The sequence below is a fragment of the Melanerpes formicivorus genome, unplaced genomic scaffold, assembly GCF_026170545.1.
Source record: "Melanerpes formicivorus ecotype bairdi unplaced genomic scaffold, bMelFor1.0.p_v2 SCAF_6, whole genome shotgun sequence".
NCBI classification, from domain to species: Eukaryota; Metazoa; Chordata; class Aves; order Piciformes; family Picidae; genus Melanerpes; species Melanerpes formicivorus.
Window position 1 is genome coordinate 31,526,306 of NW_027142358.1, and position 27,354 is coordinate 31,553,659.

At 58.4% G+C, this 27,354-nt stretch overlaps 1 protein-coding gene across 1 annotated transcript; it reads right to left on the reverse strand.

Moving 5' to 3' along the window:
- PALD1 (phosphatase domain containing paladin 1) lies at positions 1 to 27,354 on the reverse strand. Its single transcript, XM_068140333.1, is given in 23 exon segments — positions 1 to 326; positions 6,184 to 6,339; positions 11,125 to 11,265; positions 11,443 to 11,514; positions 11,871 to 12,011; positions 12,357 to 12,554; positions 13,248 to 13,427; positions 15,323 to 15,439; positions 16,372 to 16,506; positions 16,698 to 16,793; positions 22,052 to 22,156; positions 22,242 to 22,338; positions 22,649 to 22,797; positions 24,114 to 24,189; positions 24,589 to 24,665; positions 24,667 to 24,741; positions 24,743 to 24,751; positions 24,937 to 25,041; positions 25,043 to 25,093; positions 26,045 to 26,224; positions 26,894 to 26,996; positions 27,161 to 27,276; positions 27,279 to 27,354. Coding segments are annotated over 23 exon segments (2,601 nt in total). The 5' UTR covers positions 27,351 to 27,354; the 3' UTR covers positions 1 to 176.

Here is a 27,354-nt window from a genome sequence, read left to right on the forward strand (position 1 = left end):
GCAATTTACAAGACTTTTATTGCATCCCAAAGATCCCCCAGGCATTCCCAGGCTCCAGGGCTCACCCCTTCCCTCCCCACACCCCCTTTTTGGGGCAAACAGTCTTCATCCTCTCTGTGCCCCCCCTCTCCTCTCCCCTCCCCTCCCCAGCAGGGAGGCTCTCGGCACCCCAAGCCCTACGCAAAGTCCCCGCGGAAGGGGCGGGAGGTGCCGGCCTGGGCTTGCCAGCGGCCCCGCAGCGTGCTCAGCACCTTGCCCTCCAGGCTCTCCAGTTCTGGGAAGCCCAGCTGGTTGAGGACCTCGTAGATGCCAGCCACTGCAGCCACCTGAAAAAGAGAGGGACAAGATTGAATTCCTTCTCCCCCCCCCACCCCGGCTCTGTCGTCCTCCTGGGCAAAGGCTTTAGACTCAGGGAATTGTTTGGGTTGGAAGAGACCTTCCAGGTCTTAGGATCATGGAGTTGTCAGGGTTGGAAGGGACCTCAAGGCTCAGCCAGCTCTAACCCCCCTGCCATGGCCAGGGACACCTCACACTGCAGCAGGTTGCTCACAGCCACATCCAGCCTGGCTGCAAACACCTCCAGGCAGGAGGCTTCCACCACCTCCCTGGGCAACCTGTGCCAGGCTCTCACCACCCTCATGGGGAACAACTTCTTCCTAACATCCAATCTCAATCTACCCACTTCTAGTTTTGCTCCATCCCCCCCAGTCCTATCACTCCCTGACACCCTCAAAAGTCCCTCCCCAGCTTTCTTGTAGCCCCCTTGAGATCCTGGAAGGCCACAAGAAGGTCTCCTCAGAGCCTTCATCCGAGTCCAGCTGTCAGCCCAGCACTGCCAGGTCACCAAACATAGAACCATAGAATGGCTCAGGTTGGAAGGGATCTCAGAGATCATTCACTCCAACCCCCCCTGCCATGGGCACAGACACCTCTCAGCTAGACTTAGTTGCCCAAGACCTCATCCAATCTGGCCTTGAAGACCTCCAGGGAAGAAGCATCCACAACTTCCCTGGGCAACCTATTCCAGAATGTCACCACCCTCCTACTGAAGAACTTCATCATATGGAATGGAATGGGATGGGATGGGATGGGATGGAAGAGACCTTCAAGATCATTGCATCCAACCTATCACAGATCCAGTCTAAACCTACTCTCCCTCAGCTTGTCCCTCAGCACACCTACACAGCTTCTAAATCTCGGGCTGGAGGCTTCACCCCTGCCCTGTGCAGCCTGGTCCAGTGCTTGGCCACTCTTTCAGTACAGAAATTTTACTTAATATCCAACTCAAGCCTTCCCTGCAGCAACTTGAGGCAGTTTCCTCTTGCCCTGTCACTTGTTCTTTGAGAGAAGAGACCAACACCCACCTGGCTGCAACCTTCTTTCTGGCAGCCATAGAGAGCCAGAAGGTCTTCCCTCAGCCTCCTTTTCTCCAGGCTGGACACCCCCAGTTCCCACAGCTGCTCCTCACCAGCCCTGCTCTCCAAACCCTTCACCAGCTTGGTTGCCCTTCTCTGGACACACTCCAACACCTCAATGTCCCTCTTGGAGTGAGGAGCCCAAAACTAAGGGCAGTACTCGAGGTGTGGCCTCAGCAGTGCTGAGTACAAGGGGACCATGACTGCCCTACTCCTGCTGGCCACGCTGCTGCTGATGTAGGCCAGGATGCTGCTGGCCTTCCTGGCCACACTCTGGCTGATGTTCAGCTGCTGGTGGTCACCACCCTCAGATCTTTTTCTGCCAGGCATTTTGCAGCCCCTCTGCCCCAAGCCTGGAGCATTCACAGGGGTTGTGGTGACCCAAGTGCAGGGCCCAGCACTTGGCCTTGTTGAACCCCATCCCATTTGCCTTAGCCCATCGACCCAGCCTGGTCCAGATCCCTCTGCAGAGCCTTCCCACATTCCAACAGATGAATCACAGAATGGTCCAGGCTGGAAGGGACCCCCAAAGGCCATCCAGTCTGACCTCCCTGCAGTCAGCAGGGACATCCCCAACTAGATCAGGCTGCCCAGGACCTTGAATAGCTACAGGGATGGAGACCCAACTACCTCCCTGGGCAACCTGTTGCAGTGTTCCACCACCCTCAGAGTGAGGAACTTCTTCCTGACATCCAATCTAAATCTTCCCTTCTCTAGTTTGAAGCCATTGCCCCTTGCCCTGTCACTGCAGGCCCTTGTGAACAGTCTCTCTCCATCCTTCCTGTGGTCCCCTTCAGGTACTGGCAGGCTGCTATTAGGTCTCCCCAGAGCATACTCATCTCTATGCTGGACACCCCCAGCTCCCTCAGCCTGCCCTCGTAGCAGAGCAGTTCCATCCCCCTGATCCTTCTCCTCTGAACCCCCAATGCTTGCACCCAACTCACTGTCACCTGCAAATCCACTGTGGGGAGCCTCCATCCCCTCACCCAGATCACTGATGAAGACATTCAGCAGCACATGATGCCCTGGGAAGGTCCCCAACTTCTCCTCACACCCAGGTATCCACAAGCAGCCTCTGTCTGCCCCGGCCCCTTCCCCAGAGCCCCCCTCCAGCCAGGGTTTATTCACTTTCTAAGCTGCTTCCTCGCTCCTGGGGTCAGGCGGCGCAGGGTTTGTTGGCTTTGGCACCCTCCCGCCAGAAAAGCCACAATGGGGCCTTGTTTGAGCTGAAAACGCTGGGATTATGCAGAGGGAAGGGGAGCTCTGGGGGTCAAAGGCTCCTTGTGTCCATGGGCTGGGCAGGCCTCCCCTCCACCACCGGCTCCAGCTGACAGGGGAGGGCGCAGGGGGCGGAGGGAAAGCCCAACAGCAAAGATGCAGGAGCAAGGCAGCTCCATCAAAAGAGGCTCTATCTAACGGGACTGCAGCTAGGGGCCTGCAGCTGAGGAGGCTCCAGCTGCAGGGACTTGCATCTAAGGAGGCTCCAGCTGCAGGGCACTGCGTCTGAGGAGGCTCCAGCTGCAGGGGCCTGCGTCTGAGGAGGCTCCAGCTGCAGGGGACTGCGTCTGAGGCAGCTCCAGCTGCAGGGCACTGCGTCTGAGGAGGCTCCAGCTGCAGGGCACTGCGTCTGAGGAGGCTCCAGCTGCAGGGGACTTGCAGCTAAGGAAGCTCCAGCTGCAGGGACCTGCGTCTGCAGAGGCTCCAGCTGCAGGGGACTGCGTCTGAGGCGGCTCCAGCTGCAGGGCACTGCGTCTGAGGAGGCTCCAGCTGCAGGGACTTGCATCTAAGGAGGCTCCAGCTGCAGGGCACTGCGTCTGAGGAGGCTCCAGCTGCAGGGGCCTGCGTCTGAGGAGGCTCCAGCTGCAGGGGACTGCGTCTGAGGAGGCTCCAGCTGCAGGGGCCTGCGTCTGAGGAGGCTCCAGCTGCAGGGACCTGCGTCTGAGGAGGCTCCAGCTGCAGGGACCTGCGTCTGAGGAGGCTCCAGCTGCAGGGACCTGCGTCTGAGGAGGCTCCAGCTGCAGGGGCCTGCGTCTGAGGGGGCTCCAGCTGCAGGGGACTGCGTCTGAGCAGACTCCAGCTGCAGGGACCTGCGTCTGAGGAGGCTCCAGCTGCAGGGGCCTGCGTCTGAGGAGGCTCCAGCTGCAGGGGACTGCGTCTGAGCAGACTCCAGCTGCAGGGACCTGCGTCTGAGGAGGCTCCAGCTGCAGGGACCTGCGTCTGAGGAGGCTCCAGCTGCAGGGGCCTGCGTCTGAGGGGGCTCCAGCTGCAGGGGACTGCATCTGAGCGGGCTCCAGCTGCAGGGACCTGCGTCTGAGCAGGCTCCAGCTGCAGGGGACTGCGTCTGAGCAGGCTCCAGCTGCAGGGGACTGCGCCTGAGGGGGCTCCAGCTGCAGGGGACTTGCATCTAAGGAGGCTCACATCTAAGTTGCTTCCATCTACAAGGCTTGCATCTGTGTGGGCTCCATAGAGAGGGCTCTAATCTAGGGTGTTGCATTTAAGGGATTTCCTCCCTTGGGGCTTGAATTTAAGAGGTCTCCAGATAAGGAAGTTCTTTCTAGGGTGGCTCCATCTAAGGGCTTGCATCTCTGGGGAGTCCATATACAGGGGTTTGCCTCTAAAGGAGTTCCTTCTAAGGGGCTTGCACCTAAGGGGGGCTTACATCTAAGGAAGCTCCTACTAAGGGGCTTGCATCTGAGGGAGCTCCTTCTAAGGGGCTGGCACCTCAAGGAGCTCCCACTAAGGGGCTGGCACCTCAGGAGGCTTTCATCCAAAGGAGTTCCATCTAAGGGGCTTACATCTCAGGAGGCTTCACCTCAGCCACAGCCTTTAAAGCCACACTCCCCTCGCCCAGCCCCCAGCAAGCACCACGCATCTCTAGCAGCTCCCTGCCCCTGCTGCTGGGCAATGTAAACAGTGACATAACTGGGATGCCATGCCAGGATGGGCACTGGCCACCCCCTTGCCCTCACTGCAGCCCCTCCCCAGGCAGATGGGGCAGAGGGAACTGGGGAGCAGAGCTGGTGGCCACCACTTTCATCTCCTGCCCAGCAGATCAAACACGCCAGTATGAATTAGTGGTGCTGGTGGAGGCCAGGCAAGGGAGGAAGATTTTCCCACACAGCCAGAAGCCAGGGAGAGAAAAAACTCATCCCTGCACAACAACAATTACAGAAAGGCTAACAAGCAGGAAGCTGGGGGAATTGGGGGTCTCCCATCCACCCCCTCATCCTATTTGTCACATGGAGCCTGATCCTTTCGGATGCCCAGCGCCAGCATCTTCATCCTCATGAGTCCTTCATCCCCTGTGCCACCCACCCCAGCAGGATAAGGCAAAGCAGGGCTGCTTTTGATTCTTCTTTCCTCTCCCTGTCCTGTTTGGCCATGGTATTGTATGTTTAATATGCTGCAAGGAGACCACAGAGGATGGAGTTGGGTGCAAAGAGAGCCAGTCAAGCTCACCAAGCCAGGCAGAGGGGCCCACTGGGGTTAGAGGATGGCTTCCTAGCCCCTGGTGCTGCAAACACAACCAGCAGACCAAAATAAACCCCTGGGGAACTCAAAAGAGGAGAAAAGGGCAAGTTTGGGGTGAGGGGAAGCAGTCCATCCATGGGGTGGGATGCCACTTCTCTCACTGAGGGAGCTGGGGTTGCTTAGCCTGGAGAAGAGGAGGCTCAGGGGAGACCTTATTGCTCTCTACAACTACCTGAAGGGAGGTTGTAGCCAGGTGGGGGTTGGTCTCTTCTCCCAGGCAAGCAGCACCAGAACAAGAGGACACAGTCTCAAGCTGTGCCAGTGGAGGTTCAGGCTGGAGGTTAGGAAGAAGTTCTTCCCAGCAAGAGAGATTGGCCATTGGGATGTGCTGCCCAGGGAGGTGGTGGAATCACCATCCCTGGAGGTGTTTAGGAAGAGCCTGGATGGGTGCTTGGTGCCATGGTTTAGTTGATTAGATGGTGCTGGGTGATAGGTTGGACTTGGTGATCTCAAAGGTCTCTTCCACCCTGGTTAATTCTATTCTACTCTATCAAGACCCACGAGAGCCACATAAGAGCAGCTCCACAGAAAAGGATGTGGGAGTGCTGATGGACAAGCAGCTCATCAGGAGTCAGCAGTATGCCCTCATGGCCAAGAAGGCCTGGGCTGCACTCAGAATAGTGTGGCCAGCACATCTAGGGAGGTGCTCCTGGCCCTCTACTCTGCCCTAGAGAGGCCACATCTGGAGTGCTGGGTCCAGTTCTGCACTCCCCAGTTGAAGAGAGACAGGAACTGCTAAATAGAGGCCAGAGGACTCTACAAGGATGCTGAGGGGCTTGGAGCATCCCTGTGAGGAGGGAAGGCTGAGAGACCTGGAGAAGAGCTGCCTGTGTAGAGATCTGATCAAGGCTGATCAATAGCTAAAGGGTAGGGGACAAGAGGATGGGGCCAGACCCTTTGCACTGGTGCCCAGGGACAGGACAAGGGGCAGTGAGCACAAACTGGAACCCAGGAGCTTCCATCTGAGCATCAGGACAAACTTCTTTGGTGTGAGGGTGCTGGAGGCCTGGGGCAGGCTGCCCAGAGAGGTTGTGGAGTCTCCTTCTCTTGAGAGACTCCAAACCCCACCTGGGCACTGTGCTCCTGGGCAAGGTGCTGTGGGTGCCCTGCTTTAGCAGGGGGGTTGGACTGGATGCCATCCCGAGGTCCTTTCCACCCCTGCCGTTCTGAGCCCCAGTGCTGCCCAGCAGCCTGCAAAGGGGAGGTGGAAGGGAGGAGCTCGCAGGGAGAGCCTTACCTCACGCATCCAGAGGCTGAAGGGCCGCTGCCAGGAGTCCTTCTTCTCCAGGTGCAGGTAGGCGTTGAAGAGGATCAGGCAGACGTAGCGCTCCAGGTACTGCAGGCTCCGCAGGTGCAGCGTCCGCCGCTCCGCCTCGTCCCGGCCCGACTTCCCCTAGAGAACCAGGAACAGGGCCACAAGATCACCAAGGCTGGAAGAGACCTCAAAGAGCATCGAGTCCAACCTGTCACCACAGACCTCATGGCTAGACCATGGCACCAAGTGCCACATCCAATCCTCTCTTGAACACCTCCAGGGATGGTGACTCCACCGCCTCCCTGGGCAGCACATCCCAACGGCTAACAACTCTCTCTGGGAAGAACTTTCTCCTCACCTCCAGCCTAAACCTCCCCTGGCACAGCTTGAGACTGTGTCCTCTTGTTCTGGTGCTGGGTGCCTGGGAGAAGAGACCAACCCCCACCTGGCTACAACCTCCCTTCAGGTAGTTGCAGAGAGCAATGAGGTCTCCCCTGAGCCTCCTCTTCTCCAGGCTAAGCAACCCCAGCTCCCTCAGCCTCTCCTCACAGGGCTGTGCTCCAGACCCCTCCCCAGCTTTCTTGCCCTTCTCTGGACACCTTCTAGCATCTCAACATCTTTCCTAACCTGAGGAGCCCAGAACTGGACACAGGACTCAAGGTGTGGCCTAAGCAGTGCTGAGTCCAGGGGCACAATGCCCTCCCTGCTCCTGCTGGCCACACTGTTCCTGATGCAGGCCAGGATGGGTGGGTTGGATGGGGCATCCAAGCTGCCCTTGAGCACCATGCAGCAGTGGGGTTGCAGCCCCTGGTTTGGGGGGAGGTAGGGGACCCCCTGCTCCAGGAGAGGTCTGTGTGGCTTCACACTGGGGATGGGAGGTGTGCAGAAGATGCAGATGAAGAGGTGAGGTCAAGCACAGTAAGGAGGTGAAGAAGGGACACAAGGGGCAGTGGATGGAAGCTCCAGCACAGGAGGTTCCACCTCAGCATGAGGAGGAACTTCTGCACTGTGAGGGTCACAGAGCACTGAAACAGGCTGCCCAGGGAGTTTGTGGAGTCTCCTGCTCTGTAGATATTCCAGTCCCATCTGGATGTGTTCCTGTGTGACCTGTGCTGGATTCTATGGTCCTGCTCTGGCAGGGAGCTTGGACTTGATGATCTCTGGAGGTCCCTTCCACCCCCTAACCTCCTGTGACTCCAACCACAGGACTCTAACCTACAGCACACAGCAGCCTAACTCCACCACGGCCATTAAACCACCTCCCCAAGGGCCATGTCCACAGGTTTCTTGAACACCTCCAGGGGTGGTGACTCCACCACCACCACCACCTCCCTGGGCAGCCTTTTACTCATCATTATATGCTCCTATAATTTATTATTTTCCTACATTCTCCTCTTTTTCCTCCCAGTTCAGGGTGGGAGGAGTGGGAACAACCCCAAGCAAGCACCAGAGGACCTTTTCCTTCCTTGTCTTCACCCCCAGTTGTCTAAGCACCAACCACACCTTCATTAAAAGCCCATTAAGACAATGCCTAGGCTACACAATTCCCATCCTTGGGGAAAAAACCACATGGAATTACATCAAATTCACCCAGCCCAGCCCAAGGGGAGGGATGGATGGATGGATGGAGCAGCCAAGAGGGAAATGCAAACTGCTGGCAGCAAGCAGAGGTGTGGGAGAGAGCAGAGAATTCCCTCCTTATCCTGCCAGGGTGAGGTGGATACAGCCAGCCAGGAAACAGGATATGGCCCAGGAACACCCATGGGCTAGTCCTGAGCACCAAGCACCAGGAAGAGGGACCAGGAGGTCATGGGAATTGCTCTCCAATGAAAACCACAGGAGGAGCAGCAGCTGAGACTCCTTGACCAGGGTCAGCCTCCTGGAACCCTCCAAGGCTGAGCATCACTCGGAGTGGGAGAGTCAGCAGGGAGCAGAATGAAACCCAGGAGCAGGCAGCAAGGGAGGTTTTAGCTCCAGAACACCAAAGGATGCAATCAAGGAGGTGAAACTTCCCACCTGTGGGGTGACCACCTCCCCACAACACACAATGGGGCAAGGGGGGGAAATAACCTGATTTGTCCCCAATAATGTCACAGCAGCAGAGTCAGCTCCCAGCAGCTCATCCCAGGGACTTCAGCCCCCAAAACCCCACTGAGGATCCAAATAAACCAGGAGGGAAAGCCCAGGGAGCTGTGGATGTTACCAGGTGATTAAATAGTGGCCACTAACTGAAAAAAGGTTGATGGCTTGAGAGCAGCCCTGAAGAAAAGGTTGAGGGGGTGCTGGGGGATGAGAAGCTCAACAGGAGCCAGCAGTGAGCACTTGCAGCCCAGAGAGCCAACCTGATCCTGGGCTGCAGCAAGAGAAGTGTGGCCAGCAGGGCCAGGGAGGGGATTCTGCCCCTCTGTTCCACTCTGGTGAGACCCCACCTGGAGTACTGCAGCCAGTTCTGGAGCCCCTAGCACAGGAAGGATCTGGAGGTGCTGGAAGGTGTCCAGAGATGGGCCATGAGGATGAACAGAGGGATGGAGCACCTCTCCTGTGAGGACAGACTCCAGGCTGTTCAGTCTGGAGAAGAGAAGGCTCTGAGGAGACCTCATTGTGGCCTTCCAGTATCTGAAGGGGGCTCCAAGAAAGCTGGGGAGGGACTTTGGAGGGTGTCAGGGAGTGATAGGGCTAGGGGGAATGGAGCAAAACTAGAAGTGGGTAGATTGAGATTGGATGTTAGGAAGAAGTTGTTCCCCAGGAGGGTGGTGAGAGCCTGGCACAGGTTGCCCAGGGAGGTGGTGGCAGCCTCCTGCCTGGAGGTGTTTGCAGCCAGGCTGGATGTGGCTGTGAGCAACCTGCTGCAGTGTGAGGTGTCCCTGGCCATGGCAGGGGGGTTGGAACTGGCTGAGCCTTGAGGTCCCTTCCAGCCCTGGCAGTTCTATGATTCTAAGGCAGGTGTGGGCAAGAGCATCACTGGTGGAGACGTGGGGGACACCAGCCTGGGCATGGAAGATGCCAAGCTCCAAGCTCAGCCCTTCCAGGGCCCAAATCAAAATGTTGCACAGCTTCAAAACAAAAACAACCACCCAAATAGGATTCAAATTGTCCTTGCTTAGTATCAGGCAGGGTTGGAAGGGACCACAAGGATCAGCTAGTTCCAACCCCCCTGCCATGGGCAGGGACACCCCACACTAGATCAGGCTGGCCAGAGCCTCAGCCAGCCTTGCTTCCCTGCACTGGCTCCACAGAAGCTCCCACAGAAAACCAAGCTGAAGCCCCCAGGCTCAGCTGCCTTTGGGATGCCTCCTGCGTGGGCATGGGTGGGTGTCCTCCCCAGGGTGGATCCCTCTTCCCAGGCTCAGAGGAGGGGCTGGAGAAGTCCCTAGCGTTGGAAGTGGAGCAGGATGGACCAGTCCTGCCCTCTGCTGGCTGTGCACGGCTGGATGAGTGGGATGTGAGATGGGAGCTGTTGGGTTGCAGAATGGTGCCACGTGGGCAGGATGCTGGGGTGAGACACAGGATGGCACCAGACAGGTAGGGTGCTGGGTGGGATGCGGGATGGGAGCTGATGGGCAGGAGGTTGGGTGGGATACAGGAGGCTGAGTGGGATGTAGGATGGTACCAGATGAGCAGGATGCTTGGGGGGATGCAGGACAGTGCCAGATGGGTGAAATGCAGGATGGCACCAGATGGGCAGGATGCTTGGGGGGATGCAGGATGCTTGGGGAGATGCAGGACAGGGCCAGATGGATGAGATGCAGGATGGCACCAGGTGGGCAGGATGCTTGGGGGGATGCAGGATGCTTGGGGAGATGCAGTACAGTGCCAGATGGGTGAGATGCAGGATGGCACCAGGTGAGCAGGATGCTTGGGGGGATGCATGATGCCTGGGGGGTGCAGCACAGTGCCAGATGGGTGAGATGTAGGATGGCACCAGGTGAGCAGGATGCTTGGGGGGATGCAGGATGCTTGGGGGGATGCAGGACAGTGCCAGATGGGTGAGATGCAGGATGGCACCAGGTGGGCAGGATGCTTGGGGGGATGCAGGATGCTTGGGGAGATGCAGGATGCTTGGGGAGATGCAGGATGCTTGGGGAGATGCAGGATGCTTGGGGGTGTGCAGCACAGTGCCAGATGGGTGAGATGCAGGATGGCACCAGGTGGGCAGGATGCCTGGGGGGATGCAGGATGCTTGGGGGGATGCAGCACAGTGCCTGATGGGTGAGATGCAGGATGGCACCAGGTGGGCAGGATGCTTGGGGGGTGCAGCACAGTGCCAGATGGGTGAGATGCAGGATGGCACCAGGTGGGCAGGATGCTTGGGGGGGATGCAGGATGCTTGGGGGGATGCAGCACAGTGCCAGATGGGTGAGATGCAGGATGGCACCAGGTGGGCAGGATGCTTGGGGGGATGCAGGATGCTTGGGGGTGTGCAGCACAGTGCCAGATGGGTGAGATGCAGGATGGCACCAGGTGAGCAGGATGCTTGGGGGGATGCAGGATGCTTGGGGGGATGCAGCACAGTGCCAGATGGGTGAGATGTAGGATGGCACCAGGTGGGCAGGATGCTCGGGGGGACATGGGATGGCATCAACCAGGCAAGATTCTGGATGGCATCCTGGGACACAGGATGCTAAATGGGATGTGGGATGGCACCAGACAGGCAGGATGGTGGCTGGGATGGAGAATGCTGGGTGGGATGAGGATGGCACTGGGCAGGTGGGATGCAGAATGGGATGCAGGATGGCGCAGGAGGCAAGACAGCAATGGATGACCACAATCCAGAGAGCCCTGCCACCTCTCAGGTAGCATGCCAGAAAGCTTCAACCTGAGAACCCAAGCAGCTCCAGGAGGCTTGTGCTGGCTGGCAGCTGCATGCCTGGTGGCCCCAGGGCAGAGAGCAGAGGCCCTGGTTGTGCAGAGGCAGAGGCTCACCTGGCGGAAGGTGCAGATGATGATCTCCCGGAGGTGGTAGTGCATGGGGGTCATGGTCTCACTGACGGTGTCCAGGGCCATGTCCACCTCCTTCTTCATCCTGTGACCATCAGGCAGCAGCTGGACCACCTTCATTACCACCTGGAGCATGGGCAGAAGCAGCAGGGGCTTTACCAGGTGCCTCCTCACCTCAACCCCATTGCTCTGTCCTTGCTCAGGAGAGGACTCAGCCCCTCCAAACAAGCATCTGTGGCTGAGGTAGCGAGGAGCAGGCTTGGAGGGGGACCCCCTAGGACTGAATCAGGCCCATGGACTCACCTCAAACTCCCCTTTGGTGTACTTGGCATCAGGCACGCTGACAATTTCCTCCTCACTCATCTCAGGGAAGCCCTGGGATGGGTCAGAGAGAATGGTGCTGTGAGGGGCTGCTCAACCCTGTCCCCACCACCCTACAGCTGGGCTGAAATGCAGACCCCAACCCACCAGGACCTCAAGCATCCTCCACCTTCTCCCTGCATGGGCAGAGAAGCCCAAAATTTGGCTCTGCATGGAGGTCCAAGCCCTTAACCCTTGGTCCCAAGGGTGGGACCTCTTGAGGACAAGGTAAGGACCCACCAGGGATGCCCCCACGCCGCTCCTGGAGGGCTGGGCAACAAACAGACGTCCACAGCCCACCCTGGCCCTCCCCACGCTCCTTTTAGCTCTCCCACGAATCCTCAGGCAGAGCTGCAGACCCTGGTACCCACATTGAAGTGCCAGAGGGTGAGGACAGCGATGACCATGGCCGTGGTGGTCCTGCCCCGGCCGCTGGAGCAGTTGAAGACGAAGGCAGCCCTCGAGTCCTCCGCCAAGGCGCTCTTCATCGCCTCCAGCAGCCGGTCAAAGTCCTGCCAAGGGGCACACCAGTAGGTTTTTATGGGTGTAGCCCACCACAGGTCAGCCCAGGCTGCCCACCTCCCTTCCCCAGCATGGGACCCACCTTGTCCTACAGCCTCCCGGCTAACCCCCCCCCCAGCCAGTTCCTTGTCACTGGATCCAGCCCAGCAGCTTCCTCTCCAGCCCGACCAGGCTGAAGGTACCCAGGATCTCCATGCAGCATCTCTCTGGGGACCCTCCTTGCCCCAGCAAGCACCCCACATCAGCACAGTCCCAGGGCTGGGTGGCACCCCAGTGACACTGGAGGGATGGCTTGGGGAGAGGGCAGCAGCAGCAGCCTCCCACCCGCAGGGTACCTGCTCCCTGGGAGCGCAGAAGTCGGGGATGGGGATGCGGCGGTAGGTCAGACCCTGGTAGGAGCTCTTCTGCTGGCTGAAGATCTCCTGTGTGGTCAGGCAGCTCTTGAACATCTTCATCTGCTTCTCTGATTCCAGGTACACCTCCAGCCACTTCTGGCACTTCAGCAGGTCGCCCTTCAGGGTGGCCTCTAGCTTCTGCAGAGGACAGCACAGAATAGAATTAACCAGGTTGACAAAGACCTCAGAGATCATCCAGTCCAACCCAGCACCATCTGATCAACTAAACCATGGCACCAAGCACCCCAGCCAGGCTCTTCCTAAACACCTCCAGGGATGGTGACTCCACCACCTCCCTGGGCAGCACATTCCAATGGCCAATCTCTCTTGCTGGGGAGAACTCCTTCCTAACCTCCAGCCAAAACCTCCCCCTGGTGCAGCTTGAGACTGTGTCCTCTTGTTCTGGTGCTGGTTGCCTGTTAGGAACAAGTTCTTTACTACAAGGGTGGTGGAACATTGGAACAGGCTGCCCAGGTAGGCAGTTGAAGCCCCATCCATCCCTGGAGATATTGCAACCTGGTCTATCCTATCCTATCCTATCCTATCCTATTCTATTCTATCCCATCCTATCCTATTCTATTCTATCCTATTCTATTCTATATTCAAGGTGAGGCTTGACAGGGCTCTGAGCAACCTGATCTAGGTGCCCCTGCTGACTGCAGAGGGGGTTGGGCTAGATGACCTTTGGAAGGCCCTTCCCACCCAACCCAACCAGGAAAGAGAAAAGCAGCAGCCCAAAGCAGCTCCAGGGGGTGAGTGACTACCACAGCCTGCAGACACCGCTCACCAAGGCCCCCAGGGAAAGCGCCTCGCCCCGGGGAAGCAGCTCACCTCCAGCTGCTGGGGTGAGGCAGCAGGCACAGGGATCAGCTCCTCCAAGTGCCCAGGCTCCCTCAGGGTGTAGATCTGGTCGTTGGCTTCCAGGACGGCTTCCTCCCTCAGGCTGACCCAGACGATGCGGGCGTGCTTGCGCTTGGCATCCGTCAGGTACCGCAGCACGCTGCCCAGGCTCTGTGAGACAGGGTGGGGGGAGAGCCAGGGGGTGGGGGGTTGAAAACCACACATACACACCCCCCTCTCAACATGAACTTTGCCAGATCAGCTCAGCTGGAAGCAAATGGAAGCTGCACGTACAAGCAAAGCTACATCCTCAATGGAAGGCAGGGAGGATGTACAAAACACCCAGGAGCTGCAGTGTTTACAGGGGTTTGCAATGAATGAACAGCACAGAACTGCCCCTGCTCGAAGGCCAGGGGAAGCCACCAGCTCCTCCTGCCCTGCCTTCCCCTGACCCCCTGGTGCTAAAGGGAGAAGGGACAGCAGCAGAGAAGTTAGTACCAAAACAGTGCAGCCAAGGGCAAGCAGGAGCAAGTTAGTGTCTCTCCCAGGGTGAAGAAGGCTGGCACCTAATGGAGATCGCCCCAAGGGGCTGGCACCTACGGGAGCCCCTTCCAAGGGTCTTGCACCTAAGGGAGCCCCCTCTGAGGGGCCAGTACCTGCGGGAGCCCCCCCAAGGGGCCAGCACCTACGGGAGCTCTCCCAAGGGGCCAGCACCTACGGGAGCCCCCCCAAGGGGCTGGCACTTACAGGAGCCTCCCCAAGGGGCCGGTACCTGCGGGAGCTCCCCCTAAGGGGCCGGTACCTGCGGGAGATCTCCCCAAGGGGCCGGCACCTAGGGGAACCCCCTCCTAAGGGGCCGGTACCTGCGGGAGATCTCCCCAAGGGGCCGGCACCTAGGGGAACCCCCTCCTAAGGGGCCGGTACCTGCGGGAGATCTCCCCAAGGGGCCGGCACCTAGGGGAACCCCCTCCTAAGGGGCCGGTACCTGCGGGAGCCCCCCCTAAGGGGCTGGCACCTACAGGAGCCCCTCCAAGGGGCCGGTACCTGCGGGAGCCCCCCCTAAGGGGCCGGTACCTAAGGGAGATCTCCCCAAGGGGCCGGCACCTACAGGAGCCCCTCCAAGGGGCAGCACCTGTGGGAGCCCCCCTAAGGGGCCAGTACCTGCGGGAGCTCCCCCTAAGGTGCCCGCACCTACGGGAGCCCCCCCTAAGGTGCCCTGCGGGAGCCCCCCCAAGGGGCCGGCACCTGCGGGAGCCCCCCCCTAAGGAGCCGCTACCTACAGGAGCCCCTCCAAGGGGCAGCACCTACAGGAGCCCCCCCTAAGGTGCCGGTACCTGCAGGAGATCTCCCCAAGGGGTCGGCACCTAGGGGAACCCCCTCCTAAGGGGCCGGTACCTGCGGAAGCTCACCCTAAGGGGCCAGTCCCTAAGGGAGCTCCCCCCAAGGGGCCGGTACCTACAGGAGCCCCCCCAAGGGGCCGGGACCTACGGGAGATCTCCCTAAGGAGCCGGTACCTATGGGAGCCCCCCCTAAGGGGCAGCACCTGCAGGAGCCCCCCCCAAGGGGCCGGCGCCTACAGGAGCCCCCCGTAAGGGGCTGGTACCTACGGGACCCCCCCCTAAGGGGCCGGCATATACGGGAGCCCCCCCCAAGGGGCTCGCACCTGCAGCAGCCCCCTCCAAGGGGCTCGCATCCGCGGCAGCCCCCTCCAAGGGGCCAGCACCCGCGGGAGACCCCCTAAGGGGCTGATCCCTAAGGGAGCCCCTCCAAGGGGCTGGCACCCGCGGGAGCCCCCTCCAAGGGGCCGGCGCCTGCAGGAGCTCTTCAAAGGGAGAGAAACTGCATTGGTACAATCAGCCTAAGTCCCTTATCTCTTCCAGCGGGGCTGCTCAGAATTAGCTCGGTGCTCCTTTTCACACCCAGCAGTGGTTTGTTTACCTTTTACTACTCTTCTGTTCAAGACCTGTGAAAATTTTTAAAGGCACAAGCCTGAAACTACCACAGAAGGGGAGGGCACAGCCCCTGCAGGTGCCCCTTCTCGCCCGGGGGGGGCGCCTGTCCCTCACCTTGGAGCTGGGTTGTGCCATCCCATAGACTGGCATCTTGGGCACCCGTCGGAAGTTGGCCACGCTCATGTCCCTGGCGGTGCTCAGCACGTCCGGGCAGAAGCGTTCGTCTGCCACCTGCAGAGGGGCAAGACCTGAGGCAAGGGCTGTGCCCCCAGGGCAGGGCAGCTGGCACCAGCCCCCTGCCCGCCCACAGGCCCGCCAGGGCTCCCAGCGACCGCTCCGCCACGGTGCAGGCTCAGGAGGTGTCCCCAGGCCCACCCCATCTAAAGCTACTTTTCATATAATCAGCCAGGGGTGGAAGGGACCTCAAGGCTCAGCCAACTCCATGGCAGGGACACCTCACACTGCAGCAGGTTGCTCACAGCCACATCCAGCCTGGCTGCAAACACCTCCAGGCAGGAGGCTTCCACCACCTCCCTGGGCAACCTGTGCCAGGCTCTCACCACCCTCATGGGGAACAACTTCTTCCTAACATCCAATCTCAATCTACCCACTTCTAGTTTTGCTCCATTCCCCCCAGTCCTATCACTACCACCAGTGAGCAACCTGCTGTAGTGTGAGGTGCCCCTGCCCATGGCAGGGAGGTTGGAGCTGGATAATCCTTGAGGTCCTTTCCAACTCTGACAATTCTATGATCCTTGCACAGGATGCCAGCAGGACACAGACCTGAGGCCCCCAGCAGGTTCCTGGAGACCCCAAGACTCAGCATCTTAATACCCCTTACAGCCCACCACGTGCCCATCCTGCTGTAGTGTGAGGTGTCCCTGCCCATAGCAGGGGGGTTGGAACTGGCTGATCTTTGAGGTCCCTTCCAACCCTGACAATTCTATGATCCTTGCAGAGGATGCCAGCAGGACACAGACCTGAAGCTCCCAGCAGGTTCCTGGAGACCCCCCAAAGCTCAACATCTGCCCTACAACAACAACATTTCTCACTCCTCCCATCCCACCAAAAAAACAACACCTATTTGAGGGTGGGGAAGGGGGGGCCAAGGTGGAGCCTCCCCCCCCCAAGCCCTCCCCCTGGTGCCCACGCTGGGTACTCACCAGCACCCAAGTGCCCTTGGTGACGAGGTCCCCGGTGACGCTGAGCTCCGAGGAGTTCATCTCGGCCTGCAGCCGGTAGAGCTCGGGGTGCCTGCACATCCACCTGCTGAAGCTGAGGGCAAAGCCCAGGGGGTACTGCCGGGGTGGGGGGGTGTGCCATCAGCTTGGGCTCACACCCCCAGCCCAGGGCACAAGCCACGAGCCCACCCAAAAGCACCTTGGGAAGCACAGAGGTGGAAAGCCCCCAGCCCCTCCCCTCCTCCGCTGCATGGGAGGGAAACACAAAGGAGGAGTTTTGGAGGGGGGCGGTGGGGTTGGGTTTTTACCTGCTCATGGAGATAGTAGTTGAAAGCAATCAGGTAGAAATAGCGTTGGAGGCTCTGCAGAGTCCTCTGGAGGAAATACTCTTTGGTGCTGCTGCCCTGGAAGCAAAGGGAGACTCATTGTGCTGAAACACCTTCCACGAGCAGTCCTGTCTGCAGGGAAGGCTTGCTGTCTGTTACAGCATTCTCCAGGCTGGGAAAGACCTCAGAGGTCATGGAGTCCAACCTATCACCCAGCACCACCTAACAGAATAGAGTTAACCAGGTTGGAAGAGACCTTTGAGATCATGGAGTCCAACCTATCACCCAGCACCATCTAATCAACTAAACCATGGCACCAAGCACCCCATCAATTCTCCTCCTAAGTACCTCCAGGGATGGTGACTCCACCACCTCCCTGGGCAGCACATCCCAATGGCCAATCTCTCTTTCTATGAAGAACTTTCTCCTCACCTCCAGCCTAAACCTCCCCTGGCACAGCTTGAGACTGTGTCCTCTTGTTCTGCTGCTGCTTGCCTGGGAGAAGAGACCAACCCCCACCTGGCTACAATCTCCCTTCAGGGAGTTGGAGACAGCAAGGTCTCCCCTGAGCCTCCTCTTCTCCAGGCTAAGCAACCCCAGCTCCCTCAGCCTCTCCTCACAGGGCTGTGCTCCAGACCCCTCCCCAGCTTTCTTGCCCTTCTCTGGACACCTTCCAGCATCTCAACATCTTTCCTAACCTGAGTGGCCCAGAACTGGACACAGGACTCAAGGGGTGGCCTAAGCAGTGCTGAGTCCAGGGGCACAATGACCTCCCTGCCCCTGCTGGAAGGTGGGAATTGTCATGGCAGAGTCACAGATTGCATCAGGTTGGAAGGGATCCCTGAAGGTCACCTTGCCCAGCTCCCTGCAGTCAGCAGGGACACCTCCAACTAGATCAGGTTGCTCAGGGCTCAACCAAATTTGACCTTGAATGTCTTCATGGATGGGGCCTCTACCACCTCCCTGGGCAACCAGTGCCAGGCTCTCACCACCCTCCTGGGGAGCAACTTCTTCCTAACAGTCAATCTCAATCTACCCACTTCTAGCTTTGCTCCATTCCCCCCAGTCCAATCACTACCACCAGTGAGCAACCTGCTGGAGTGTGAGGTGTCCCTGGCCATGGCAGGGGGGTTGGAGCTGGATGATCCCTGAGGTCCTTTCCAACCCTGACAGTTCTGTGATCCTTGCACAGGATGCCAGCAGGACACAGACCTGAGGCCCCCAGCAGGTTCCTGGAGACCCAAGGCTCAGGATATGGTTTAGGGGCGACCCTTGCAGAGCAGGGTTCTGGGTTGGACTCAGTGATCCCCAGGGTCTGTTCCAACCTGAATGTTTCTGTGGGATCCTGTGATTGCTGCCTCAGGTCCAGCTTCTCAGCCACCAGCACCCCCATGTCCTTCTCTGCAGGGCTGCTCTCAATCTCCTCATCCCCCAGCCTGGACTGATACTGAGAGTTGCCTAGACCTAGGTGCAGGACCTTGCACTTAGCCTTGTTGAACCTCATGAGGTTCTCCTTAGCCTCCTTCTCCAGCCTGCCCAGGTGCCTCTGGGTGGCATCCAGTCCCTCAGCCTTGCCAACCACACCACCCAGCTTGGTATCCTCACCAAACCTGCTGAGGGTGCCCTCACCCTCATTGTCCATACCAGGGATGGAGATATGACCAACACCAAGTGGTCCTACAGCCCCCACCAGCCCAGGATGCTGGAGAAAAGCCCTACCCACATTTGTTTGGGATTGGCTTGGAAGAGAGACAGGCTTTGTTCTGTCTACATGGAGCAATTGCTGGGGAGGGAAAAGGTCAGAAATGCCATTTAAACCCCTCTGAAGCTTTTTGCATCCTCATGCTAACTCCTCCAAGCTGTCTGACTGTAAAGAAACCACTTCAGAGGAGAAGAGGTGGAGGAAGAAAACCTCCAAATCCCAAGCTGGACTCGAGGGGCTTGGATGCCTTTTATTTGGGTGGGTTGTGTGGTGTGGCTTTTTTTAATGCACCATGGCAAGCTGTCCACATTAAATGCTGCTTGAAGGCACACATTTGCCTTTCAGCTCAAACCAAACCTCCCCTTTAGCCCAAGGACACACTGGGAGCACTTCCAACCACAGCCAAGGAGCATGGGAGGGTTTATCTTGCTGTCAATGTCCAGATGCTACTTGGAGACACAAACCCAAGGGGAGAGTGTTGGCTAGGAGGTTGAGATGCTGGAAGGTGTCCAGAGAAGGGCAAGAAAGCTGGGGAGGGGTCTGGAGCACAGCCCTGTGAGGAGAGGCTGAGGGAGCTGGGGTTGCTTAGCCTGGAGAAGAGGAGGCTCAGGGGAGACCTTCTTGCTCTCTACAACTACCTGAAGGGAGGTTGTAGCCAGGTGGGGGTTGGTCTCTTCTCCCAGGCAAACAGCACCAGAACAAGAGGACACAGCCTCAAACTGTGCCAGGGGAGGTTTAGGGAATGTGCTGCCCAGGGAGGTGGTGGAGTCACTGTCCCTGGGTGATCTTTGGAGGTCCCTTCCAGCCCCTGGCATTCTGTGGGTCAGTGGTCATCCAATCCATCCATAATCTAACATCTCCCTGTTAGACCCTTGTCCCTCAGCACCTCATCCAAATCTCTTCTAAACACCTCCAGGGATGGTGACTCCACCACTTCCCATTCAGTTTGCCCTGAATCTGGTGGAGCTGTGAACACATCAGGATCAGCCTGGCAAAGGTGGAGGCTTGCATGTCTCTGACACTCTGTGGCTGACTCAGGAACATTTACTTCTTGCCTGTGAGAGAAATCTGGCCTGTGGTCATTTATCACAGAGGCAGAACAGGAGGATTTGCTCTGGGAATTCAAAACAAAGCCTGAGGAGATGGAGCTGTAACTGGGGGCTCTTCTTCCTGAGGGTTTGACTTCCTGCTGTACAAACCAGCCCTAAGCTCCCACCCAGACACAGGGTTCTGATGATGAGGGGAATGAATGATCTGCTCCATGGGGAGCTGCAGGGCTCCAGCTCAGCATCCCCTGCCAGGATGCACCTACCCCACATCACCATCACTCAAGGACTTCAATGTTTTCCTCCCCCAACACAGGCCAGAAACCCACCCTCCACCATGACCTCATTCCTCCATGCCCAGAAGCAGCTCAGCCTCTCCCCACAGGAAGTCCTCCACACAGGGACAGCTCCACAAGCTCAAGCCAGCAAAGCCCCCCCCAGTACCACCTGCAGCCCCCTCCAGCCCTAACCACACCAAGGTTATTTTTCTGATGGCTGAGCATCAGCCCCTACTCCCCACCTCCTCTCCCCACCTCATCCTCTCCTCCTCCAGCACATTTTCCTGGCCCCTGGCCATTGTTTAAACCTGCTCTTGCTCCACAAGGACTTCAAATAAACTCTTCCCCTGGCTAATTTACTACAGTCCCCCCCCCTTCTCAGGCCATTTGTTTCCCCACCATCAGGGATGACACAGAGCAGCCTTCCTCAGCCTGGAAAAAACAGGGAGAGGCTTCGAGGCAGTGGGAAAATCCTCTGCCCCACATCCAAACTTTCCCCTCTGCACAACAGAAAACACCTGCCAGCATAGGAGCAGCACCAAAAGTAGCCAAATTCACCCCAAAATGGGGCAGAGGAGGGGAAAATTTGGGGGCAAATGGCCAAAACAGTGCCAGTAAGTGGTTTATTTTCCCATCACTGCATCGTTCCCATGGTCCTTCTCTGCTCCAGTTCAGTCACTGTGGCCATGCAGGACCTGCTTTGGGTACCATTACCACCATCCCAGGGTCTCCACTCCACATTCAGCAGTTAACTGGGGAAATGACTCTCCAAAGAGGCTGGGAATGAGGGGTAGTACTTTCCCCTGGGCATCCATCCATCCATCCTCAGAACCATGGAATTGTCAGGGTTGGAAGGGACCTCAAGGCTCAGCCAGCTCCAACCCCCTGGCATGGGCAGGGACACCTCACACTGCAGCAGGATGGGCACATGGGGGTCTGTAAGGGGTATTGAGATGCTGAGTCTTGGGGTCTCCAGGCCCAGATTTGACTTCAGGGAGACTATTCATAGGCTTCCAATGGATGTTTTTCATACAATCATAGAATTGTTAGGGTTGGAAGGGACCTCAAGGATCATTTCATTTCAAACCCCTCACACTGCAGCAGGTTGCTCACAGCCACATCCAGCCTGGCTGCAAACACCTCCAGGCAGGAGTGAGGCTTCCACCACCTCCCTGGGCAACCTGTGCCAGGCTCTCACCACCCTCATGGGCAACAACTTCTTCCTAACATCCAATCTCAATCTCCCCACTTCTAGTTTTGCTCCATCCCCCCCCAGTCCTGTCCCTCCCTGACACCCTCAAAAGTCCCTCCCCAGCTTGCTTGTAGCCCCCTTCAGACACTGGAAGGCCACAATTAGGTCTCCTCAGAGCCTTCTCTTCTCCAGACTGAATAACCCCAACTCCCTCAGTCTGTCTCCATAGCACAGGAGCTCCAGCCCTCTGCTCATCCTCATGGCCCTTCTCTGGACAGATCCTTCCTGTGCTAGGAACTGCAGAAATGCACACAGTACTCCAGGTGGGATCTCACCAGAGTGGAGCAGAGGGGCAAAATCCCATCCCTGGCCCTGCTGGCCACACTTCTCTTGCTGCAGCCCAGGCTCTACTTGGCTCTCTGGGCTGCAAGTGCTCACTGCTGGCTCCTGTTGAGCTTCTCAACCCCCAGCACTCCCAAGGCCTTTTCTTCAGGGCTGCTCTCAATCCACCCATCCACCACCTGGTGAGAAGCTGCTCAAGCTGGGACAGCAAACACCACATCTTTCAGCACAGAAAACCACCCTGCTGGTGTCTGCAAGCAAAGAGGTAAGGTAAAAATAACCCTACAGGCAGAAAGAAAAACCTTATCCTTGAGTGCCCACAGCTGCAGGAAAGCCTCCAAGCACCAATCCCTCCCAGCTCCCAAGGACTTGTCTGGATTTTCCACTTTCACAGCTGACAAAGCCAGGGCATGAGAGACTTTTGTGCCCCCCAGCCTGAGGTCAACCACCCTGGGCAGCGGTGAAGCCCAAGGCAGCCAGTTTCCCCCTCACATCCCAGCCTGCTCAGTGTTAGGGCTCTGAATTTCCAGGGGCAAACCAGAACACAAAAAGCTCCCCCAGGCCTCTGGGAAATCTCCCAGCTCACAGGAAGCTCACAGGAAGCTTTGGATGTGCAGGATTTACATTCCTCTCATCCCCCTGCAAAACAAAAGCAGCTCAATAAATGAGCTCACCACAGGGCAAGGGGTGGACCAGATGACCTTTAAAGGTCCCTTCCAACCCAAAGCATTCCCTGCAGGCAGCCTGAATCCAAATCAATCCTCTAATGAGCCCACCTGGATCTGATAGTCCTCCCCAATCCCTTCCAGCTTCTTCTTGTACTCGTAGATGGCTTCCTTCATGTCGTGCATCTCCGAGCAGGAGGCAATGGCACTGTCCACCTGGTGAGGAGCAAGGGAAAAGCCACTCAGCAAACCCCAGGTGGAAGAGGGGTCTGACCTCAGCCCATCTCACTCACCCCCTTACCTCCTCAACTATCTGCTGGCCCTTGGGGACCATCTCAATGAAAGTCTGGATGACTCGAAGTCTGTCCCTGGGAGATGATTTAGGCAGGTGGGAGAGGCTGGGGTGGGAGAAGAAGGAGGAGATGATCAAAATGGCCCCAGGGGGACAGACATCCTGAGAAGAAGAGCAAGAAGGGGAGGGAGAAGAGCAAGAGGGGGAGGGAGAAGAGCAAGAGGGGGAGGGAGAAGAGCAAGAGGGGGAGGGAGAAGAGCAAGAGGGGGAGGGAGAAGAGCAAGAGGGGGAGGGAGAAGAGCAAGAGGGGGAGGGAGAAGAGCAAGGGGGGGAGGGAGAAGAGCAAGGGGGGGAAAGCACAAAATGGCCCCAGAGGTACAGACATCCCAGCCCAGTCTAGAGGCTGCCTCAATTACTCAGGCTTCTGGGTGGCTCCTCGGTGGTGGTGGAGGACCAGGGTGCCCATGGCCATGGCCAGGTTGGTCCTGCCCACTCCAGTCTGGCAGCCAAAGAGCAGAGCCGGCGGGGGTCTGCTGGGGTCCCGCAGCAGCAGGCTGGGGCTCTCCTAGGAGGAAAGGACAGAGGGATGAGGACCACAGGGACAGCCAGAGCTGCCACTGCAGTATCAGAGTATCACTAAGGTTGGAAGAGACCTCAAAGATCATCGAGTCCAACCTGTCACCACAGACCTCATGACTAAACCATGGCACCAAGTGCCACATCCAATCCCCTCTTGAACACCTCCAGGGATGGGGACTCCACCACCTCCCTGGGCAGCACATTCCAAAGGGGAATGACTCTCTCTGGGAAGAACTTTCTCCTCACATCCAGCCTAAACTTCCCCTGGCACAGCTTGAGACTCTTGTTCTGGTGCTGCTTGCTAGAAAGAAGAGACCAACCCCCCTCCCGGCAGCTGCAGAGAGCCATGAGGTCTCCCCTCAGCCTCCTCCTCCCCAGGCTAAGCAGCCCCAGCTCCCTCAGCCTCTCCTCACAGGGCTGTGCTCAAGGCCTCTCCCCAGCCTTGTTGCCCTTCTCTGGACACCTTCAAGAGTCTCAATGTCCTTCCTAAACTGGACACAGGACTCAAAGCGTGGCCCAACCAATGCAGAGTCCAGTGGTCAGGGTGGAGAGGAGAGCCTTGCCAAGGGGCAAGGCAGAAGGGTGGCATCTCCCCTTTGCTCAGGGGACAGGGTGGATGAACCAGGACAGCACAGCTGGCAGTCATAGAATCACAGAATTGTCAGGGCTGGAAGGGACCTCAAGGCTCAGCCAGCTCCAACCCCCCTGCCATGCCCAAGGACACCTCACACTGCAGCAGGTTGCTCACAGCCACATCCAGCCTGGCTGCAAACACCTCCAGGCAGGAGGCTTCCACCACCTCCCTGGGCAACCTTTGCCAGTCTCTCACCACCCTCATGGGCAACAATTTCTTCCTAACATCCAATCTGGATCTACCCACTTCTAGTTTTGCTCCATTGCCCCCAGCCCTATCACTACCACCAGTGAGCAACCTGCTGCAGTGTGAGGAGTCCCTGCCCATGGCAGGGGGGTTGGGACTGGCTGAGCCTTGAGGTCCCTTCCTGCCCTGACAATTCTGTGATTTCTCCCAAACCCACTGAGGGAAGAGAGACCTACACAGGGATGCTGGGAAGTGGTGAGGGGTGGTCACCTCCAGCCAGGAGGAGTAGGGACAAGTAGTTGGGACAAGATGGACTTCTCCAGGAGGGTCTACAGCGATGGGGGTGGAATGCAACCAGAGGCAGCGGCAGGCTCCCGCTGGCAGCATCAAGCCAAAGCAGGAGCTGCTCCTGGGAAAGTCACACTCCCAAACGTTGCAGACTTGCTCAGGCACTGGATCAGGGGCACTGCTCCTGGGCTCACCCTGAGGAAGCAGAGGAAGGCGTCGAACTGCTCCTCCAGCGGCGCTCCCTCGGCGGGCAGGGGCAGCCGGTGGTACCTGCCAGGCACAGGCACAGCACGTGTGAGGGTGACAGGCCCATGGTGGGGGCCCTTGTGCCCACCACGAGGCAGGACACAGGGCTTAAGAGAGGGGAGAAGGGGGACAGGGAAGGGGAGGAGGGCGGCAAAGGGGAAGAGGGAGAGGGAGGGGGAGAGGGAGGGGGAGGGGGAGGGGGAGGGGGAGGGGGGAGGGGGAGGGGGGAGGGGGGAGGGGGAGGGGGAGGGGGGAGGGGGAGGGGGAGGGGGGAGGGGGAGGGGGAGGGGGAGGGGGAGGGGGAGGGGGAAGGGGAGAGGGAGGAGGAGGGGGAAGGGGAAGGGGAGAGGGAGGAGGAGGGGGAAGGGGAAGGGGAGAGGGAGGAGGAGGGGGGAAGGGGAAGGGGAAGGGGAAGGGCAGCACCTGTAGGAGGGCAGGAGGAAGACAGGCCTGCGGTACACCTCCTCGGTCACCTGGATGTCCTCCTCGCCCTGCACCCCGCACGGGGTGGGGCTCGTCCCGCAGCCGCTCCAGGTCGTTGTAGACGTAGTAGAGGCTCTCACTCAGCTGAGCAAAAGTCATGGATCTGCCCGAGGAGGAGACTCCCATTGTCACCCAGGCCATGCTCACCCCCCTCCAGCAGACTCCCCAGCACCATCCAGGCCACGGCCACCCCCCTCCAGCAAGCCCTCTGCTGGTCTCTGACCCAGAGGGACTCGTGCACCTTGGTGGTGCTGGGGTGAGGACCACGGCTCCCCCACCCCTCCTCACCTCCTTCCGGATGGCCAGCTCCAGCCTCTCTGCCTTCCCTCCCTGCTGCAGGTTCTCATGCAGGTTCTCCTTGCCCCGGGGGGTGTAGGACACGAAGTCCCCCTCCCAGCCGCAGGAAGACCACCGGCTCCTCGCGGACGCAGAAGAACACACACTCCTGCCAGGACAGGGAGAGGCTGCCCCCAAGAGCTCTCCGACCACTTTTGTTCACCCATCCCCATACCACCTTGGCAGAAACACAGAATCATCAACCAGGTTGGAAGAGACCTCCAAGATCACCAAGTCCAACCCATCAGCCAACCCTAACTAATCAACCAGACCCTGGCACTAAGTGCCTCACCCAGCCTGGTCTTAAACACTTCCAGGGACTTTGACCCTACCCCCTCCCTGGGCAGCACATCCCAATGGGCAATCTCTCCTTCTATGAAGAACTTTCTCCTAACCTCAAGTCTAAACCTCCCCTGGCACAGCTTGAGATTGTGTCCTCTTGTTCTGGTGCTGCTTGCCCTGGGAGAGGAGACCAACCTCTGCCTGGCTACAACCTCCCTTCAGGGAGTTGGAGAGGGCAAGAAGGTCTCCCCTGAGTCTCCTCTTCTCCAGGCTAAGCAACCCCAGCTCCCTCAGCCTCTCCTCACAGGGCTGTGCTCCAGACCCCTCCCCAGCTTTCTTGCCCTTCTCTGGACACCTTCCAGCATCTCAACATCTTTCCTAACCTGAGGAGCCCAGAACTGGACACAGGACTCAAGGTGTGGCCTAAGCAGTGCTGAGCACAGGGGCACAATGCCCTCCCTGCTCCTGCTGGCCACACTGTTCCTGATGCAGGCCAGGATGCCATTGGCCTTCTTGGCCACCTGGGCACACTGCTGGCTCACATTCAGCTGCTGCCAATCAGCACACCCCCCAGGTCCCTCTCTGCCTGGCTGCTCTCAGCCACTCTGACCCCAGCCTGTAGCTCTGCCTGGGGTTGCTGTGGCCAAACATAGAACCCTGCACTTAGATGTGTTCAGTCTCATTCCATTAGACTCTGCCCATCTGTCCAGCCTGTCAAGGCCCCTCTGCAGAGCCCCTACCATGTCGACAGCTGCTCCCAACTTGGTGTCCCACCAACCTTGTGGCCTTCTCTCTGCAGCTTCTGCAGGACGAGCTTGAAGCCGTTGAGGCTGGGCTGCCCCATGCCGAACACTGCGTAGCCTCCTTTGGCCTGGCGGAAGTTGGGAGCCCCGCAGCTGCCAGTAGTGTTCAACACATCCAGCTTGCCATACACATCCCTGACCATGAAATACTTCCCCTGCAAAAGCAGGACACAAGCAGAGAGGAGACAGGGAAGAAGTGTATTCAAGCGAGCAGGTTCGGATGCAGCCAGTTGAAGAGAAAGTGGCATGGAAGGTACCCAGACCCCCCCGAGGTGATACGTGTTCAGTGTGGTGGGTGGCAGTGGCCATCACAGCATGGTAGGGGTTGGAAGGGACCTCTGGAGATCATCATCACCTTCTGCTAAAGCAGCATCACCCACAGCAGGACCACCACGGCCAGGTGGGTTTGGAATCTCTCCAGAGAAGCAGACTCCACAGCCTCCCTCTGGGCAGCCTGCTCCAGGGCTCCAGCACCCTCACACCAAACAAGTTTCTCCTCTTGGTCAGATGGAACTTCCTGGGTTCCAGCTTGTGCCTATTGCTCCTTGTCCTGTCATTGGGAACCACTGAAAACAGTCTGGCCCCATCCTCTTGTTCCCAGCCCTTCAGCTATTGATCAGCATTGATCAGATCCCCACTCTCTTCCAGGCTCAACAGCCCCCAGGGCTCTCAGCCTTTCCTCATCACAGTAATCCTCCAGTCCCCCTTAGCATCTTTGTAGCCTCCTCTAGACTCCCTCTCCAGCGGTTCCCTGTCTCTTTTGACCTGGGGAGCCCAGGACTGGAGCCAGCACTTGAGGTGTGGCCTGGGGGATGCTTGCTCACCTGCACAAGGTAGTGTTCTAGGGTGGCCTCAGAAATGCGTCCCACCGTGTAGTTGGCCTTCAGCAGGTCATCGTGGATCTGAAACTCCTCTCTGCAGTTGTACCTGCAAAAGGACAAAACAACAACTTAGACAAGGGTGAAAAAAAAAAAGAAACCCACAAACCAAACCAGTCAGGTCACTCTTCAAAAGCCCCAGCACTGAGGGGAGAGGCTGCAGGAAAGCAGAGGTCCGGCGCCGCCAGAGCAGACCTTGCCGAGGGCCCTTACGTGATGACCACGGGCGCCACTTTGTTGGTGATGATGGACTTGGCCTTGCTGTTGTGGAGCCCCAGGGTCTGGAAGGAGTGGATGCTGAGGGAGTGCTGGTCCTCCATGCTTGCTGTCACCCGGGTGCCCCACTCTCTGGAGGGGATGCTGGGACCGCCTGCTGTGCCGCGCTGGCCGTCGTACCCATCATCCGC